We start from the raw sequence: 20115 nt of genomic DNA on the forward strand, positions 1-20115 counted from the left end.
ACTATATAAATTATACTTTATTATTTATAGTTTATTATTAATTAGTATATATTTATAGTTTATTATATTAGATATATTAAGAAAGATATTAAGTAATAATAATAATATAATAGCGTTTAGAATATTAAATCTATAGCTATTAATAATTATAATAATATTATTATTTAAAAACTAAAAGACTTATAAGTTAGTAAGTATTATTAGCTATACTAAATAAATAATTTAATAATATAGATTATAATATAATATTACTAATAAAGTATAGAGATATAAGAGGTATTATTAAAGTTAATAAAAGATAGAAATATAGTATTATATAGAACTTCTTAAACTACTATAGTACTATAGTAATTTATCTTTTAAAGAGATATAAGATTTCTTATTTAAAGCTTTTAAGATCTAAATTAGTTATTCTATAATTAGTTAATAGTTAAACTTAGCTAGCTAAATAAATAAGAAGTCTAAGATTATTACTACTTAGTAAAGTAATAAATTATAATATAAGTATTTATACTATATATAATAATATCACCCTAACTAATTAATATTTATTAATAAATCTAGTATTAATAAGGATATTAGGATATAGAGGACTAAATAGGTACTAAAAGAGCTTACTATATTTTAAACTATAGAGATTAATTAGTTTTAGAACTCTTATATATAGATCTTATTAGCTCTTATATTAAGTAGTATCTTATACTTAACTATATATTATAGTATAACTAATAGTAATAGGTTTTTTTATTAGCTATAGGAGTATTTTATCTTAAAATATAGGCGTTTTCTAAAGCTAAACTCTATTATTATTATAGATAACCTCTTCTATTATTATATACTTAAAATTAAGGGTTTATACTAAATATTAAGTATTAATCTTAAGTTTCTACTTCTATATTCACTAGACTTTAACCTTATTAAAGAGTATTTTAGTAATCTAAAGTAATATATTAGGAAGATATATTTAAAGTAGAATAATAATAAGAATAATACTTAAGAGTTTATAGAATATCTATATAACTATGCTATAGAGATTAAGTATTATCTACTTTAGATTAAGAGCTATTTTCACTATTTATTTATTAACTTTAATAGGATAGAGTATATATTTAATAGTATTAAACTATAAAAGGGAGGATTTACTACTAATATTAAATATTAGTAAGTAATCTAAATTTTTATTATATATTTATATATAATAGATCTTAATTATATTGTTATATAATAGTTAATTATTAAATCTATAATTATAGCTAATAAGATTGCTAAAAGGTTAGCTATAAGCGTATTAGAATATAAAAAATATACTATTATCTATTATTTTTATTAGTAGCTATATATATATATTAATTTTACTTATATAATAGCTAAAACGTATTATTAATACTTATAATAATAATTTATAATAATAATATATTATTATAATTAGAGATTTTAATTATAGTTAGAGACTTTAACTACTCCTAACTAATATTAGGATAGACTGAAGTATATTATTTATAGATCTAAAATAATAGTAATTTTATTATTTTTATATATATAGAGTAGTAGTATTAAATCTATAGCTATAAATAGACTTTTCTATAATTAAATATATTATATAAAAAAATTATATATATAGTTAAATTTCATACTACTCTTACTATATTACTCTTTTTTATTATCCTCCTCTAAGTAATATATCTCTATTAATAATATATTACTTAAGATTTTAATCTAATTATCCTTATCGCTTTACTTAATTTTATCTTATTTAATTTATAACTATATAAATAGTATCTATAATACTAATAGTAGTAGTAATAAAATAAAACTAAAGAGTTTTAAAATACCTATAAAGTTAGCTATATTTAATAGTAAATAGCTTTATATATACTTACTATATTAACTAACTTTAACTAGTATACTATAGATCTCTTACTTAATAGATTAATATAGTATTAAGGTGTTAATATATTAGGATAACCTTAACTTACTTAAAACTAATACTATAGAGTTTTTAATTAGTATTATTATTATCCCTCTTAGTAATCTAGTATATATTCTTATATAAATATCTCTTTCTAATTTTTAATAGTTTAAATAAAGTTTAGAGTGAGATATTATATTAGAGAGGGCGTTAAACTATTTTCTATAGTAAGTACTATTATTTATAAAGGATTTAATTAAGTTCTTAATATTTTTAATAAGATCTTAAGTAAAACCCTATTTAATAAACTAAATATCTAATAACTTATAAATTACCTATAAGCTACTATCTACTAATTATAGTTTCTATAGCTTCTTTTTAAACCTTTTATTAATATTATATTACTTACTATAGATAGATATAAACTATTTAATAAAGCTAGCTACTTAATCTAAAACTTTTTAAAGTAAATTTAGTACTACTAGTGAGGATAAATAAATTAAAAGTATAATATTTAGTTAATAAATACTTAGAAGGTTTAATAGTAGAAGAGTTAGTAATAAATACTATAAGATATTTATATATAGCTAATATATTAGTAGTAGTAATACTAATAGTAGTAGCTATATATATAGGTTAAGATATTAAAGATAATAATCTAACGCCCTTATATTACTATATATATTAATAATAATATTATTATTAGTATTAGTTAGGCTAAATCTTAACCTTAATAATAGAAGTATAATATTTTCAGCCTTCTCTTCTATTATTATTATTATCTCTTAGTTATTATTAACTTTAATAATATTCTTATTTCTCTTACTTTAGTATTTCTAATCCTCTATAAACTAATTATAAAAAATCTCACTAAGTAGTTCTTTAGGTAGTTCTATATTATTAATACTAGCTTATCTAATTATAATAACTTTTATTTACTTCTCTATATAATAAGATTTAATCTTATAATACTTCTAGTTTAATATATAGTACTAATTAAACTTCTTATTACCTAAACTATTCTTATATTTCTAATACTTTAAGTAAATATATATATAGAGAAGTTATCTATATATACCCTCCTTCTAACGCTTAACGTTTATAAGATTATTAGCTTTATAATTAATTACTTCTTATATACTAGCTAAAATACCTATTTAGCTACTTTTTTAAAGCGTTTATATACTAATTACTATATTATTAGAGATTAATATAGTGCTATATTACTACTTAATAGTAAAGTAGATTTTATTTCTCTCTTTAGCTTATTTAAGAGAGGGGATAATATTAACTTATAGAATATTTAGCTAAGTAACCTCTCTAATAGATAGATAAACCTAAATAAAGATTAATATTAGTTTAGATATATTAGTAAGCTTCCTCTAAGTAATAATAATAGTAATATTAGCTTTTTTTATAATATATAAATAAACTACTTCTATTTTAAGTTAAGCGTTACTATTTACCTCTTAGTCTTTATTATTTATATTTAATATAGGAGTAATACTAAATCTATTATATATAATACTTTTAATAGTTAGATTAAAAATAAGTAAATTATTACTTTTAAGTATTAAGCTATAAGTAACTTAGATTTATAGTAAAGTTAGTTCCTTATTATTTATATTATCCTCCTCTTTAAATATATTATAAAATAATATAAATATATTATTAGTACTATAATAAGAAACTATAGGTATATTATCTATAAATTAAGTAGTTTAATAAGAGGTTAAGTTAACTAAAGTTAAGTTTAGTTAAAATAATAATATTAATAAAAGTAGAGTATTTTAGAACTAGATTATATATAGTAGATCCTTCTTTTACTTCCTCTATATTATTATTACTTTTTAATAAGAAAATACTTTTAAAGCTTTTTATAATAATAGAAGAGCTATAAATATATACTTTCTTTATAATATAGATTTAGCTACTACTAAATTATTAGTCTTAGGTTTAGCTTTAGTAATAATAACTTCTTTAGTAGCCTCTTTAGTAGCTTCTTTAGTAATAATAGCTTAGTAAGCCTTCTTAGTAAGTATAATAATCCTAATTAATAATAAAGTAGAGTGTTAAAAAGGATCTCTAGTAGTATCTTATACTAATTATTATATATATTATTATTTCTATATACTATTAGTAATAAGTAATAAATAATACCTAAAAGGGTTATTATCTACTTATTAAGCTATATAGTAGCGTTTAAGAGGTATTATAATACCTTTAGATAATAAGATTTAATAGAAATAAATTAATTAAAGCTATTAGAATAAGTTAATTACTATACTATAAATATCTATATAGCGTTAAGCAAATTTTTATATATATATAGGGATTATGCGTGCGTAATTTCGGCAAAAAGGGGGGGCGGACGCTGTTAACGCAACGGAGTGTAGGCGGTGAACTCTCATTTGCTTTCAGAGGTACAGTTGCGATATCACTTATCATCGCTCTGTGCACCCCAACTGCTGCGTATTTTCCTCCCGTCGCAGCACACCCTCACCCAACAAACCGTATCTCAAGATCTCAAATCTTCAAAGTCAAGACTATCAATCCACATTCCAAGATGGAAAACATCGCCACCATCCCAGACACCATGTCCAACATTTGGGAGGAGAAGTACAAAAACCTTGTCCAACAACTTGGAAATGCCCCGAGCGATTGGAGCCAACAAATGCGACTCATCGTTGTAATTTTCGTGTTCTCGGCTCTCGCGCTCATGTCCATCTCAATCGCCTTGACGTTTTGCTACATGAGAAGGAGAAGCAAGGTGCGCTCGATTGCAGAGCCAAAGTGCGAGGTCAGCAACGAGACCAGCGATGGAGCAGGTCGTTGGCTGGAAAGCGAAAGGAGACGTCCTCGCACTGACTTCAGCAGCTTTGGCCGCATGCCTGGCTACTTGCCGGATTCACCTGAACTCGTCCACACGAGATTCGTCTAACGGCTGGACGCCCTTTGCCCTATGTAAATAGGGAAGCACCGGCGTGAAATACAGCACACTGACACAAACACTCACATCCACACACTCACGAGTGGCCTCGCCACCATGGATGGTCATAGAGGTTTCTCTGTGAAGCCTAGGCGTCAAGGCCATTATGGCCCTCGCATATCTTCCCGTCAGAGTCATACTGCAGTCCAAAAGGTGTGCTCACAGACGTAAAACTATGTAAAAGAAGTCAACGGAAGAAGGGTAGGTAGCATCGCTACCTTACCATGGTCAAATTGAACCACGATCTCTGAACGTATGCGAAACGCCACGAAACGCCGGCTATTGTTTCCAAGTCCAGAGGTGATTGCCCCCTGCACAATCGCCACGGAAAACACTAAAGCAACCGAATGATCAGACATGAGGTGGTTTCCGGAGGATAGGCCCCCTAAGCGCCGAACACACTATTGAGAAGCGACAATATCGCTCTTGAAGTCAACGCCGGCGGGAGGAGATAAAACCCAAAGGCTTAAGATCATATGCTACATGTTTGTATAAAGCAGGGAAATGGTATCTTAGTATGAGAACAGAACAAATAAAAACACCACAAGAGGCATCAACGTCCCAGCATGATTCTCCTGTGAGGTCCATGGATTCTGGATGAACCGCTTTCAGCCCCACAAGGAAAGGAAAAAGTCCAGATGCAAATTTTGCTGTCTTTTTGCGACCCCCGAACAAGACGTGGATCCATCGTGATCCATCTCAAACCCCACTAATACTGGTGGGTCGGCCTTTCGGGGGTCGCAAAAAACAGTCAAAATATTTTTCGTAGCACCACCTCATACTCTGGCGACCTCCGCGGGAGACTTTCCCGTAGCAACGCATTCCATGGTCATGCCCCTCTCCGGCGCGTGGAAGTTTTCGACATCTGTTGTGGCAGACATGGTACTCATTCTCTTGTTGTTTTCTTTAAACCCGATTGCGGGATTTCCGATGACGAGGCAGAAGACTGCAATAACCATGACCCTTGATTGATGTTAGGCTCCAGCACCAAAGAAAGGTTGGGGTCTATGATCACTTACGATGACTCGAGCCCGATGAAGAGCGGCTCGTTCCGGAAGAGAACGCTGAAATATCCTTCCTTCAACTCCTCAATACGGTAGGAGCATCGAACCAGAATCAGGATGGTTGACACGAACAGAAACGCCAAGAACACGCTCATGTGTTTGGTGATTCGCTCGCGCGCACCCGATCTGTAGGCGGCAAAGAGATAATCCGCGAACAGTATGCAGAATACCACTAGAGTCACCACTTGGAAGATAAGACCTGCCAGGGAGACGTTGACGCCCTTTTGTACCTGGCTCTTATCGTTCGCAATGCTCGATAGCGCGCCGCCGGTGGCTTGTAGGATGAGGGAGATAATGTCGCAAGGAATGAAGACGTAATAGAAGAGGTGCGGGTTGAAGCGGGATATCGATCGGTCGAGAGTGATGATCCTACCCACATGTTAGCAGAGGATTTATTGACGTGGTGCAGCAAGGAGGCTTACACTTTGGAAAGCATCACGTAGATGGCGGCACAGAAGAAGACAGGGGCGACGGTAATACAAACTATTTCATGGTTAGACAAATACGGCGGGCTGGGTATTGCATCGCCTACTGATCTGAATGAGGAAGCCGCCGAATGAAAAGGGGTTGTCATGCAGAATGAGTCGTCCAACGTAACCGACAATTTCCACCAAACATCCGCCAATGACGCTCGCCGTGAACCCCCACGTCTTTGCCCGAAACCCGATCACACTATGGATGATCATAGCGAGGGCGAAAAGAGCGATGAAGGTACTGTTGGCAGGTATGGAAGGCTGATACTTCAGAAGACTGGCTTCTAGAGGACAGAGCTCGAGAGTGCAGTTGGCCTTCGGACCGAAAGTCCTGAGTCCATTCGGAAGCTTTGTTGCAGACATGTCGGGCCGGATTCTCGAGATTGAAGCCTGTCGTATGGATCACACTGGGAAGAGACAAATCTGATCGTTGCTAAGAAAGACGTTGAGATCGCGGGTCCCGAGAAGTCTTAAATATTGGAGGATACGATGGACGTCGAAGGGAGAAACGACCGCATGCGTATGTCTTATCGAGACGAAACAGCGGGGTCGGCCGTAAACCCAGGAGTAATCCGTGGGAAACTTGCTTGCCTGCCAACTATTTCCGTGGCGGGAGCGGGATCTAATCTAAGACATCCTAAGCTATCCCCTAACGAACAACAGGCCATGATCTACGAGTGGCTGGATCCCTCTCTTTCGCTTATGTTGACCCTTTTCCACGTTTAGAGACTGCCAAGTGCACTTGGCTCTCATGGCTCTCCCCATCTAAACATGAGGCTGGATTCGAAGAGTGCGGGTTGTGGAATCCCCTTGTCTACGACCGGCCGTAAACTATACCATATTCGGACGTGGAGGATCTCGCGATGGGCAAGGTGAGCGCCACCCCATGTGTTTTTGCGGATATCCTGGCACGTATGATTGAACGGCCAGCCCGATCGACGTCCCGACAGTTTGGGCCCGATTTTAGTTGGCTCGCAAGTAGCGTAGACCGCACTGGTTGGCGCACTCGCACTCGCAACATGACGAATCAGGGAGCGAGACTACTGAAGGCGGATGGATATTTGAGACTAGCCTACGTGGTTCCCGCATGTGAACATGATGCGACGGCGGGACACAAAGACGCTTCTCATGCCCGACCCGTAGGCCCGCGCCAAGACACCCGATAAATCGGATAAACAATCTTCGATGCGTCATGCCAACAGCCGAACAGCTCGCGACTTGATTCTCAAAGAATTCTGACGAGGTTCTAGTCTCTCGCTTCGAGATGCGAACTGATGATGGCTGCGTCCGCTTGCTAGATGCGTCTCTGAAATCATTGCCTGACTACTTGGGAGACGAGGAAAACTGCACATAGACAATCATTTACAGGTGGACGCGCGTGAGGCAAGCATTCTTTGTCTTCCGCCGATTACCGCCGAACGTCGCCGAACCCGAATGTCGCCGAACGTATGGCAATCATGGATCGCTGCACCGAATCGGCTCTCCGAGTCTTGTTTGTGACATCAACATCATGCTAGTACAAAGTGTTTTGGTCAAGACGAGCGCGTTTTAATTGAGTCTTTCGAATATCTCTGCGACAGGCGCAGCCTCATGGCAATTGCAGAAAAATGTTTGCAAGTAGCTTTCAATTCAACTTTTACATATACTAATGCCCGGTACCTTCCTTCGACCCCGAAGATATACACTTTCCAAGCTCCACCAAATTGCCAGACAAAAAGTTCATTTACGAGGGTCGTCGCCCCTAAGACAGCGCTTTCTCAAAGCATCCAGATGCAGATCCCTAAACCAGGCTAGTTGGCACCCTCACGGCGCTTGATCTCAAGAGGAACAGTGACATCAGTCGTGAGAGTAAAGTCGTTGAGCCTGTGACCAACAGGTGGGCCTCCCTTACGATCAACATCGCCTACAAGCCGGAAGTCCCAGAAGCGCAGCATCTCGACAAATAAGACCTTGATAGCGGTGCTGCTGAAGAAGCGGCCGGGACAGCTGTGGGTGCCGAGGCCCCAGGCCAGGTAATCGGATGTTGTCGTGATGTAGTGGAACTTGTTCTCGTTACCATCCATTTGGCGCAGCTTGTAGAAGCGGAAGCCGTCAAACTCGCTTGCAGGAGCCTGGTCGGCAACCTCTGCGTAGCTCTGCTGGGTGCTTGGTGAGGTCATGACGTGGTAGACTGGAACACCAATGCGAGTGCCGGCAGGGAGGGTGTGGCCGGTGGAAAGAGTGACGGGGCTCTGCACGATGCGAGCCATGTTGACCAGCTTGTTCGGGCACAGACGCATGCTCTCCTTGAGGAAGGAGTCGAGCTTGCGGAGCTTGACATAGGATGTGCGGCCCATGATGCGACGGCCCTTGTCATCCATGGTGAAGCCATCCTGTTGTAGGACGTCTTCGATCTCCTGGCGCAGGGGGGCGAAGTACTCTGGCCGCGTGGCCAAGTCGTACATTGCACGGGTAACTGTGTAACTGACGCTGTGAATAGAGACCCATGAGACTAGCACGCCAGTCAGTATTATTCCAGTACAGAGGTTCTGAGGTAGACTTACGAGCAAGCTGGTTGAGAGCCAACGATGTAGCAATGTCCTCATGACTGGCACCCTTCGGGATGATGGTGTACTTCAGCAACCATGAGCAGAAGGTTCCCTGCGCATCATCGAACTCGAGGGCCTCTTCATCCGACATGTAGTGTTGAAGAGGCTTCTTCTCGTCCATCCAAGTGTTGGGATCTTGCATCGCTGCTCTTTCCTTGACAAGGTTCTCGACGATTGGCATCAGAATCTTCTTGCCGCTCTCAAGGTGAGATTGCATCTGCTTGACTTCGGGCAAGTACTTGCCAATGAAAAGACGAAGCCAGTAGGGGTACTTGTTCAACGCATGGCGGGCGCGCATCAGATCAATGGTGTAGCCGATAGAAGAACGCAGCCATTCGGGCCTGCGGCTGATGGGGCGACCGATGAAGATGCGCGATAGCATGAGGGCTGAGATCTTGGTAACGCTCATGTGAAGTCCCTTGGTGGACCACTTGTCGCTGCCGACGTCATTGAGCTCGATGTCCATCGCGAAGCGGAGCTCGTCCAAGATGGCGGGGATGGCACCGTTGGTGTGTCTGGTAAGATCTATGCGGACAGTGGGAAGAAGCTCTGTGCCGTAGGTGCCTCCGCCAACCTTGGTAACGGCCATCGAATGGTCAATCTTGACTTCGGCGTGCAAAGAGACCTTTTCCTCGGGCATGTTCTTCACATCATCGACGAGGTTGCCAGGAAGAATGACGATGGGTCTTGATGTCTTTAGGATGAATGGTGTGTCGGGGTACTGTTTCCAAGTCAGGACTCATGTTCTTCGGGAAGCAATGCCGATGGATTGAGACTCACCTTTTCATACATGCGCGTTAGAGTGTTGAACACGCCCTCTGGGCCAGGATCCGGAATCTCAACGGGCATGTTCAGGTTCGGCTTCCGGAAGAAGGAATAGTATGTGACTGCACCGAGTGCAAGAACAATGGCCAACAGAGTTGTTGGCTGGCAGCTCATAACAGAGCTCGCGACGGTGTGTGTGATCGCCATGATGAAGGCTGAGGGTATCGAACACTGCAAACAGGAGCGAACAGATTTGAGGGCTTTGATGACAGCAGAGATGGGCGATCTGGGTGACGATGGGAATTATTTAGTAGTGTGTGTATGTTCCTGAACATGTAAGATTGATGATGCGTCTTCGTTTGCAACTCTGCTGGCCGAGCACGAACATATATCGGCAAAGCTCGTGCTTGACTGCAGACTCTCAAAATAGCGTGTAGTACCTAGTCACTCTCATTATGCTTCTACCAAACACGGAGCTCCTGTTTCTGAGGCTGTGCAGCCCCGAGTCCGCCTGAAAGCCGGTGCGCCTACGGCGTTTTGACTGTGCCGGACCAAGCCCGGCTTGGCCCTGCTATGGAGACCCAAGACTGGGGCCGGTCGAGAGCCAGCTGCAGGAGGCTCAAGCTCCCACGGTGACTTTGTTGACTTGTCTTGGCGAGGCGAACCTCAATTACCTTCGATCTGGTTGGCTGCAGAATATTCATCTTACGGGGTTTGCCAAGCTGGGGCTGCCGTTGATTCATGTTATGTTCGTAGCTGTTGGTGCCGCGCCCCGCAGGCAAGGCCTATTCTAGGGTTGTCATGATTCGTTTGTGACAATGCTGTCTGGAGGTGGAAACTTCTAGGATTCCGTGGGACAAAATGCATCGACCGGAGACTTTCCAGAAGTCACTTCCCCGTGGTTGTGAGATTGACTTTTGAAACCTGTACCGATTAGGCGATCGTTTGCAACAGCTGAGTTCCCTGTTCGGCAACGTCCACACAGGACACCCCCGCTATCTTGGGATGGCACTCCCCATACTTCTGAATCAGCCACGAGTCTTGGCAATCCACAACTTCAGTGTCAACTTTGGATACTCACAGAACAAAAACTACGCCCACGTGGGGGTAACAGGTGGCTAAGGTTGGTGCACGTAGGAACTCTGTATCCAGCATCAAGTCTGTGTTCTTGCTAACCGACAATAGAGTTCAGTGGTGACGCCGGCCGAGAGAACTCAGGCACAGGACAGTTCCGAAAGCCTGGTTCCCAAGTTATGCAATGTAAATCAATCTGGAAGCGCTGAGGGGATTAAGCTTATTCGCTTGTAATCAAGGCGGGTAAAGACTGAACTATCGTGATGAGATGAGCCCGAAGGGCGGAAGCTTCGCGACGAATACGGTCGGGAGTATTTCAAGCAAAGCAAGCGCATCCGAGAACCTACGACAGATCACCAGATGTCAAAAGCGTATCCAGAAGTTTAGCAAAATCTTGTATTTACGAATAGTTCGTATCAATGACAGACCATAAAGTCCCGCTTATTGCCACGCCAAGGACGTAAACGAAATCCAATTGACAACTTGGCATCACTACATTGAGTGTTGCTTGCAAGCATGCAGATACCGTCCCAGAGCCACCATTGGGTAACCATGTCGCATACAGCCAAAATCCAACCATAGAGTGTTTGGAAAGCCCACACTCACATACGCCTCTTGGTCCCAAGTGACGCCCTTTTCGGAGTCGACTTGAGTCCGAAGCAAATATTGAACTCCTCTCTCGATCGCCGGGTCAGTGTGGGGCAAATGAGAAAGAAGAGCCATCACCGCCCAGGCCGTCTGAGTGGGTGTCGAGATGAGTCCTCGGCCAGCTAAGGACTCATCCCTGTACGTGCCTAGGCTCTCACCCCAGCCACCATCAACGTTCTGAACAGCCTTGATCCAAGAGAGGGGCTCTGAGATGAGGATGCCTTCTTCTGGTTGTTCGATTGACTGCAAGTACGGAAGAGCGCAAAGAACACTGCTTGTTCCGTTCAAGTAGTTGACATGCCACCTTGCCCACCATGTTCCTGTGAGTTTGTCTTGTGACTTCGCAATGTACTGGAGGCCTTTTCTGCAAGCCTCACGGACGCGTTGAAGTACAGCAGGAGGCATGATGGATGAGCAGGTTGGTTCCGTGATAATGTAGCCGAGGACCTCAAGAACACGGCCCGTGATATCGGGAACACTGGGATCGAAGAACTCGACACCGTCTGCGAACGGAAACAGATTTGCGACTTTGCTGGTGTTGTCGATGTCATAGGCACCCCATCCGCCATCGCCGCCCTGCATGGCCAGGAGCCAGTTCAAAGCTCGAGCTCCACAGGCAGAGTTGATTTCTTTGGGGTTTCTCATGACGATCGCAAAAAGGCACACAAGGGTATCATCGTTGTCGGGAAAGTACTCGTTCTGTATGGTTTCGTTAGCTAATGCTGCCGGTAGGATGTGCAATCAGGGCTGTACTTACACAGTATTGGAATGACCAACCACCAGGTAGGGAAGCTCGCGGATTTGTCACCAGATAGTCGCCGTGTGTTTTGAGAATCTGGTGGTCTTTGAACCACTTGATGGAAAGGTCGGTCCGATCATCGGCCAGCCCCGTCTCAAGTAGTCCCAGAGTCATAAGTGCCGTATCCCACACAGGCCCGATCGTCACTTGCATACGCAGGCCATCGGCGTCCTCCCAAAGCGCGTCTTCCATAGCTCTCGTCAAGTGACCCATGACGGGGTGGCTTGCTGGGAAACCGGCGGCGTGCAGACCAACCACGCAAAGGAAGTTGGAGATAGTGAGAGATCCAAAGCCTCCCGCGTCGAGATGGTTGACGATGTACTGCACGCATTGGTCGAGACAGTAGGTGCGCAACATTGACCTCTTCAAGACTGGCTCAACCACGCTAGCCGCCTTATCGATCAAAGTGCAGGCGAAGCGACCAACTTGACCATCCTTCCACAAGGTGGAAAGTTGCGGGATTGACTTCAAAGTCCGGTTCAACGGGTTCAGAAACAACTCGTCAAGGAAGTTGCCTCCCAAGGTCTCTTCGCTGTCGTCGGCTCCGAAGGGATGCAAAGGAAAGATCGGTTGGTGGTGCTTAAGCAGCATCACGGGCACTGCTGACACTCGTGACCAGTATGAGAAGGAGTAAATGTTAACTGGCGAAAGGCCGGCAGGAAGAGCCATAAGCTCAGCAGGAACCTGAGCCATGTCTTTCCATGCAATGATGCCGAAAAGTGCCAGCACCAATTGTGTCAAGACGCCGACCTTTGCAACACCACCGTGGCGTAGAACAAAAGCTCTTGCTTTGCGCATGGGCTTGCTGTTGACATTGGTACCGAGAAGCTTCAGCCCAAAGTAGGCTTCAACTGTGGTTGAGACATCTCCGTCCCAGTCGTGAACGGACGGTGCTAAACCCCAGGAGCCATCGTCGGTGTTTTGTTGGGAAAGCAGCCAGCGTCGGAACTTGTCTGCCTCATCTTCGGACAAAGGCATGTCGAGGATTTGTCGAATACATAGCCATTGTACGGTGAAGGAGATGCTGCTGCGAACTTCCAGATACCAGTGGCCATCAGGCTTCATCTGGTCATACGCATGTTCGGTAGCCTGCTGAATACATTTTGTTGCAGACTCCGCAAGATCATTGTCTTGTTGTGTGAGAAGAATGGTGTTTGTTGCCATGATTGTGTCTGATGATGCTCAAGCTCACAGCGATACTGCGTTCAAGGAGTGAAGCCGGCTTCATATCTCGAACTCATATGTTGAGAACGCCTCTTAGCTAAGCGTACACCAGAGGCCCCTACAGCCATCGAGATGCATTCCCCATGGGATACCAAGCGCCGCAGGAGACTTCTCGAGTGGACCCCTTCATGGTCTGTTACGTCACGAGGTTCTCTGGTAGACGGATTTCTAAAACCAGGACATCCCTTAGCGCGTTCAAAGATTGTTTGGGTACCTTATCTCACTGTTAGTTTTGCTGCGTATCACCTGCCAAGCCGTTCTCTGCCAAGAGCTTCGTAGTACGGAGAAATAGAACTGGAGTTCCCCGGCATTCTGCCGTGTGTGCATCGAGACCTTTGCTTTGAGTAGTGAACGTGCTCATCGATTTTCTATGTCAGGTTCCCTGGCATGCTATTATTGGGGCATTGGGGTTTGCGCCAAGACGTCAGATGAAGGTATCGTGGTGGAGGCGATCCATCGCACACTCCCCTGCGGCGATCGACTATGCGGGGTTACAATTCCCGCAGGAGAGAACTACTACACAGGCCGTGTTTTACCGTTCTACAGCTCCAAAGTCGATCTTTCCCCAGTAGGAAACACGAGTCAAGGTCCAAAAACCCAACCTGGAAAAAAGCAGAACCTGATAATCGAATAACACCACTTTATTCAGACGGAGACTATTGAGTCAGAGCACGCACGCCCTGCATTGCTGTCAGTCCCATCTGTCGGCCGGCTCAAAGCCAAGAAACCACCGGGCTGTACCTTCCTACGGGTCAAAGGCGTGTCGTCAATTTTTGGAAAGCTATGGATATCCTGTTGATGTGGTCCCGTGTGGCCGGTCACACCTTCTCTAACGCCTTGGCCAGAAAGCTACCGTGTTGTTGGGCAGTAACGCTGGAATTAGACAGGCATCAATCCAGAAGCTCGGGGATTGTGATCACGATATGTCACCGCAGATGTGAATCGCCATTCTTCATAATAGAACATAAAGATTGTGCAGATGTCATGCATGAACACCGTTGACATATCATGAGACCCGGCAACGTAAGATAGCCTATGGTCCATGAGCCAAATATTTTGTGGCATATCTTTTGTTTCTCTATGGATCACTACATTATCTGGTACTCATGCTTCGCCTAGTCTCAGACCTGAAGAAGTGTCTTGTCAACGGCTCTTTGGGGGATTGCTCAGTGATAACTTTTCTTCCTCGTTTTTTCAAAGTCATTTTGCTCTTTTCAATTTTGGCTCATTCGATTTATCTCAGAGCTAGAAGCCTTTTTTTGGCTTGCCAGGGTTGGTCAGCCACAGTCTATCAACCTCGTCGACAAACGACTTTCACCGTCACCATCACCACAGATACCTATACAAACACAACCATCATTGATACCGCAACAAACACAATGCATCTCACCACGATACACATGGCGTTAGTCGCCACAACGATGGCCAGCATACTCTACTTCGCCTTCTCGTTATTCAGAGCGCGCAGCTTCTTTCGTCGTCTTCAGAAGGACGGCATCCCCATGCCTCCTCATCATCCCATATTAGGACACCTTGGTCTGATGTTGAGCATCATGATATCTCTCCCGCGCGATGTCATGCCAACTGTGGTTCTCGCCGATCAAGTTCGCAGACGGTATCCACACCTGGACAAAGCTTTCTATCTAGACATGTGGCCATTCACTGGACCGATGTTGATGATCATCTCACCGGATCTGATGCGCCAAGCGACTCAGGGCGAGAATTCATTGCCCAAGGTAGCCTTCTTGAAGAACTACATCAAGCCGTTGAGCGGCGGACATGACCTCGTCAGTATGGAAGGCGACGAGTGGAAGCGCTGGAGAGATGTGTTTCGCCCAGCTTTCAGTCGCGCAACCGAGCTTGTGCCCAATATCGTGGAAACAATCTGCGTGTTCCGGGATCAGCTTGTTGGCAGAGCTAAAGGGAACAGTGGTTTATTTCAACTGCACCACTCTGCGCTGAACCTGGCTATGGACATGTCCGGCAAAGCTCTATGGAACCACGATATGAACACCCAGAGGTCCTACAACGACATGGCCGACGCCATTGTTTCACAGCTTAGGTGGTTACTTGTGGAAGGCTTTATGCCATTTGCAAGTCTCAACTTCATCAGGCCTTTGGTACACAAGTATAACGGCTTTCGAATGGAGAGATACATCGCCGGCGTGCAGCACAGACAGAAGACCAATAAGGACGAGGACGACTGCGTGATTAGCCGGGCCATCTCCAAAGTCCGCGCTCGAAACACGGACAAAAAGCTCTCTGCAGACCCATTTCGCGAACTCGGAGGCGAGGCTCATTTCAACAAAGTCATTAAGAGCCAAATGAGGTTTCTTCTTTTAGCAGGCTACGACACCACGGGTTCAACCATCACATACGTCCTGCATATCCTATCCCAACACCCTGAGGTCCTGGCCCGAGTACGACAAGAGCATGACGAGGTGTTAGGCTCGAATGTGTCCCGCGCCGCCCAGCAGCTCAAAGAAAACCCGCACCTCGTCAACCGTGTTCCGTATACTACAGCGGTTATCAAGGAGACCTTGCGCATGTACCCACCAACGTCAACCCTTCGGAACGGAAAGCCAGGGTTTGACCTCTATGATCGAGAAATTCCGGGCTCTACTGTTAGATACCCCACAGAAGGGTGCATTGTTTTTGGCAATCACCACGGCCTGCATCACAACCCTAGATACTGGAAAGAGCCCGATACGTTTCTTCCTGAGCGTTTTCTCACAGCTCTGGGTGACCCTTCGGGCTTACATCCACTCCAGGATGCGTGGCGTCCGGTAAGTCAGCTGAAAATTTCCCGTTATTTTACAGAACCAAACTAACATTCACATGTTCTAGTTCGAGAAAGGACCTCGGGCATGCATGGGCTCGGAGCTTGCAATGGTCGAGATCAAGGCTGTCATCATGCTTGTTGCTCGGGAATTTGATTTCACACCTGCTTATCAGGAATGGGAGGCGTCACAGTCCAAGCAGGCGGTGGGGGAGAATAAGATTGGGTTGGGAGTCTTGCTTCCAGGCAGTGCGCCAAAGCATGTCAACGGCGATCGCGTGTATCAGACTACTGGAGGTGGAGGAAGTCATCCGGCGGATGGCTACCCGTGTCGGGTGAGGTTTGCGCCAGGAGTTTAGCGGATTGAACTTTCAATGCAATACTACGTGTTTTGAATGCATGAGATTTGTCCAAAATTGCGATCGGCTCGTATTCATCTTATCGTGGTGGCAAAGGTGGTTGATGTTGTGACTATTCTTGTGTCGCTCCACACCTAGAACTAACAGTCGTTAGGTCCGGGCCAAAGTCAATCCCTGTGGTTCAGAGCCGTTGGAAGAGTTCTATCACAGATGACTATAGTCTACAATGTTGTTTACGAGTGGGTAGTCGGCGGAAATCTGCCAGTTTGGTACACCCGGTACCGAAACTATACAGCCGAGACCGACACAGTTAACCTCAGCCATGATGTCAATGAGAGACTAAGTCGCTTAGAAATTCATGGCGTATAACAGCGGTAAAACCTACTAACCACTGCATGTCATCCCGCCAACTTCCCGAGCACATAGTCTTTTACATTTCGTCTGAAGTGATTTGCCGGAAAGCAAAAGTCATGAACCGCCAAGCCGTACGCTCATAGCCCCAAAGCTACGGACTTGGAATTCTGACAGCTGGAACTTGAGACGGCTCGAGGCGTTGCAAAACGGCATGGCTTCGAGGCGCCAAGACGAGAACGAGGGGTCTAATTCTGGTGCCGGGAACTTTCAGTTGATGCGTCACGTAGTCATCTTTTGCCGAAATATCTGCCTTGGCATGTGTACGCAGTATGTTTTCGCCCAGCCTTGGCCCTGAGGAACCAGAAGGCCTTTTGCAACAGACACAGCGTATCGTTGCTACGCCCGCCCCAAAGAAAGGCATGAGACAAAGGCACCGGCATGGAGGTGGGGTCTTATCCGCACACCCCGCAGCCCGCACCGGCGCTGGGGGTCCGTCGGCGATCCTGGTCCCCAGGGACCCCTGTGTTGGAACTCATCGTTATATCGGGGACCGCACATAACGAGAACGAGAACTACCTCATCTCGAAGACGGATTGCAATGATAATGATGGCGCAAGTGATGATCGATCGCGCGATCCTCGGGTTCGAGCAAATTGGTCAGATAGTCTTTTCGCAGCTGCGCGTGTTCTCGCAACTATTTCGACGGCCATACTCGACATGGAGGCCACAATCAACCATCTGGACAACCATCATGCCCAAAGCAACAGCTCAACGCATATGGGTAGAGACAATTATGAGCTTTCGAGAGGCTACATCCTGGCGTCAACAATCATTGCAATCCTATTTGCACTCTTTTCATACTTCAAGAAATCATCCAAACGCACTCCTCTACCATGGGTAAATCAACCTGGGCCTTTCGATATTTTTCGAATGAAGGCCAAATACAGGTTTCTCATGGGAGCTAGAGACATGGTTCTTCAGGGATTTGCGGACTTCCCTGACAGCGCCGGCTTCCGGATGGTTGCTGACGGTGGTGAAATCGTGATGCTCGCGCCAAAATATGCGGCCGAGCTGAAAAACGACCATAGAGTCGACTTTGTGAAGCTGTTTCTACAGGTAAAGGACGCTGTTCCTGAGATCCGAATTCGCTGTGCTAGGTCTGATCACAGAAAACAGGACTTCCACGAGGGGATACCGGGCTTTGACTTTACCCAACAAGGTGCTCGGGACGCGAAGATACTGCGAGAAGTAACTAAAAGCCAATTAACGCATCATTTGAGTAAGACACATTGAGACGCGTTGTGTGGACATGTGATGACAGTTGAATTAGGCAAGATCACCGACTCACTATCGACCGAATGCACGGCCTCTATGCAAAGAATATTCACAGACAATGAAGGTAGTTTATCTCGAGTCTCTCCGGATTTATAACTCACGACTAACATGCACTCCAAGAATACCACGATGTCGAGCTTAGATCTTCGCTTCTAGATCTGATTTCACGGATATCGTCCAAGGCTTTTCTCGGTGGCGATCCATTGTATCAAAATGAGGATTGGCTCAAAATCACCACTACGTACGCTGGAACGGTCAATCGTGCAGCGGTGATGCTCCGACTATGGCCACGCGCACTTCGTCCTTTGGTGCACTGGGTGCTTCCGTCTTGTCGCGAAGCGCGCACTCAGGTCCGCCTGGCTCGCCGATTATTCGAGCCAATGGTTGAGCGAAGACGTCGAGCCAAGGCAGAAGACCCGAACGTCGTGTTTGATGACACTGTCGAGTGGGCCGAAAAGGCTGCGAAAGGCATGCCCTATGATGCATCTGCTGTTCAACTTTTGTTTTCCATGGCCGCTATGCACACCACCACAGACCTCCTTACTCAAGTTATTCTCGATCTTGCAGCTCATCCCGAGATGCTAGATCCTCTGCGTAAAGAGATTGAGACAGTGCTCAGCGAAGAGGGTGGATGGACCAAGGCAGCACTACACAGGATGAAGCTCCTCGATAGTGTGTTGAAGGAGTGCCAGAGAATGAAACCAGCGGCCATTAGCGGCCTCCGGGGAATCCTGAACACGGACGTTACGCTATCTGATGGACTCCGTCTTGCCGAGGGTTCGTCCATCGCTGTATCGTCCCATCTGCACTGGGATGAGAAGATCTACAAAGACCCGCTCAAATGGGATGGCTGGCGTTTCTACAATCTACGCCAGGTGCCCGGAATGGAGCACCGGTCTCAGCTAGTCTCATCGACCTCCCCCGACCACATGGGCTTCGGCATTGGAACGCACGCATGCCCTGGCCGTTTCTTTGGGGCGCATGAGGTGAAGGTTGCTCTGTGCCATTTTGTCTTGAACTACGACTGGAAGCTCAGTGAAGGCACCGTGCCACAGACGCGAACCTTCATGTGGTCGCTTGTAGCTGACCCAAAGGCAAAGATCTCCATTCGGAGAAGACGCCATTAGCGATTAGTTTCAACTCAGATATATGGCTGTGCAAGTGGAATTGCCAGAGATACGCGTCACACTTCTAGGCCAGGCATCAAGAAATCAAGTACATGCGTTCAAGATACTGCTTTAAGGCCTAGAATTGCATTTGATCATCGCCGGGACTTCCGTTCGCGTAATAATTGATTGGTGTTGGGGAACTTTAAGCTTTTCGTCTAGGGATGTCTTTATCGTGCACCGTTGGAACAGAAAATGTCGCCGAGACATCATCTGGGTGGCCGTTGCCTAGTATGCGGCCGGAGGGCCAAGGCGGACTTCCAGAGTTGGCATCGCCGCTGCTGGCAGTGTAAACTTAATGTAAGCTCAAAAGCTTTACATTTCACACCTACGTCATTTTCGGTACTATTGCGTTTCTGTGTCGCTCAACTCAAGCTGCTTGTGCCTTGACTCCCAATTGGCAGATGTCCTAACCATAAACGGGCGATTCTTACCGTTTCAATTCTAGACGGTTGTCTTTTTGGGAGGCTGGAAGCCTCTGGGCTGAGGTGACAAGTCCTCTAAGCCAAAAGTATCGTAGTTTAATTTACCAACTGGCGTTTCCTGTCGTTGACTGCAAAAGCCTGCCAAGACATGACATCTGAGTAGA

At 44.3% G+C, this 20115-nt stretch overlaps 5 protein-coding genes across 5 annotated transcripts; 2 read left to right on the plus strand and 3 right to left on the minus strand.

Annotated features, from left to right (window-relative positions):
* Window positions 1–5674: 5674 nt before the first annotated feature.
* Window positions 5675–6798, minus strand: RSB1-5 (Sphingoid long-chain base transporter RSB1; the record flags this gene model as incomplete). The annotated part of the gene is made up of 4 exons (XM_036639233.1): window positions 5675–5861; window positions 5918–6331; window positions 6385–6445; window positions 6495–6798. 4 exons carry the CDS (start codon window positions 6796–6798, stop codon window positions 5675–5677), a joined length of 966 nt encoding a protein of 321 aa, XP_036496878.1.
* A 1427-nt stretch (window positions 6799–8225) lies between these two features.
* Window positions 8226–9995, minus strand: BOA7 (Cytochrome P450 monooxygenase BOA7; the record flags this gene model as incomplete). The annotated part of the gene is made up of 3 exons (XM_036639234.1): window positions 8226–8926; window positions 8979–9744; window positions 9804–9995. The coding sequence occupies 3 exons, from the start codon at window positions 9993–9995 to the stop codon at window positions 8226–8228; spliced, it is 1659 nt and encodes a 552-aa protein (XP_036496879.1).
* Window positions 9996–10942: 947 nt separating this feature from the next.
* Window positions 10943–13473, minus strand: shc (Squalene--hopene cyclase; the record flags this gene model as incomplete). Its single annotated transcript, XM_036639235.1, has 3 exons — window positions 10943–10948; window positions 11469–12209; window positions 12268–13473. 3 exons carry the CDS (start codon window positions 13471–13473, stop codon window positions 10943–10945), a joined length of 1953 nt encoding a protein of 650 aa, XP_036496880.1.
* A 1481-nt stretch (window positions 13474–14954) lies between these two features.
* aflN-3 (Cytochrome P450 monooxygenase aflN) lies at window positions 14955–16671 on the plus strand (the record flags this gene model as incomplete). The annotated part of the gene is made up of 2 exons (XM_036639236.1): window positions 14955–16319; window positions 16381–16671. 2 exons carry the CDS (start codon window positions 14955–14957, stop codon window positions 16669–16671), a joined length of 1656 nt encoding a protein of 551 aa, XP_036496881.1.
* A 1071-nt stretch (window positions 16672–17742) lies between these two features.
* On the plus strand, window positions 17743–19487 carry P450-1-7 (Cytochrome P450 monooygenase 1; the record flags this gene model as incomplete). Its single annotated transcript, XM_036639237.1, has 4 exons — window positions 17743–18141; window positions 18202–18304; window positions 18356–18424; window positions 18481–19487. 4 exons carry the CDS (start codon window positions 17743–17745, stop codon window positions 19485–19487), a joined length of 1578 nt encoding a protein of 525 aa, XP_036496872.1.
* Window positions 19488–20115: the final 628 nt, after the last annotated feature.

The sequence above is a fragment of the Colletotrichum siamense genome, assembly GCF_013390195.1.
Source record: "Colletotrichum siamense strain Cg363 chromosome Unknown KSG_Cg363_contig04, whole genome shotgun sequence".
NCBI classification, from domain to species: Eukaryota; Fungi; Ascomycota; class Sordariomycetes; order Glomerellales; family Glomerellaceae; genus Colletotrichum; species Colletotrichum siamense.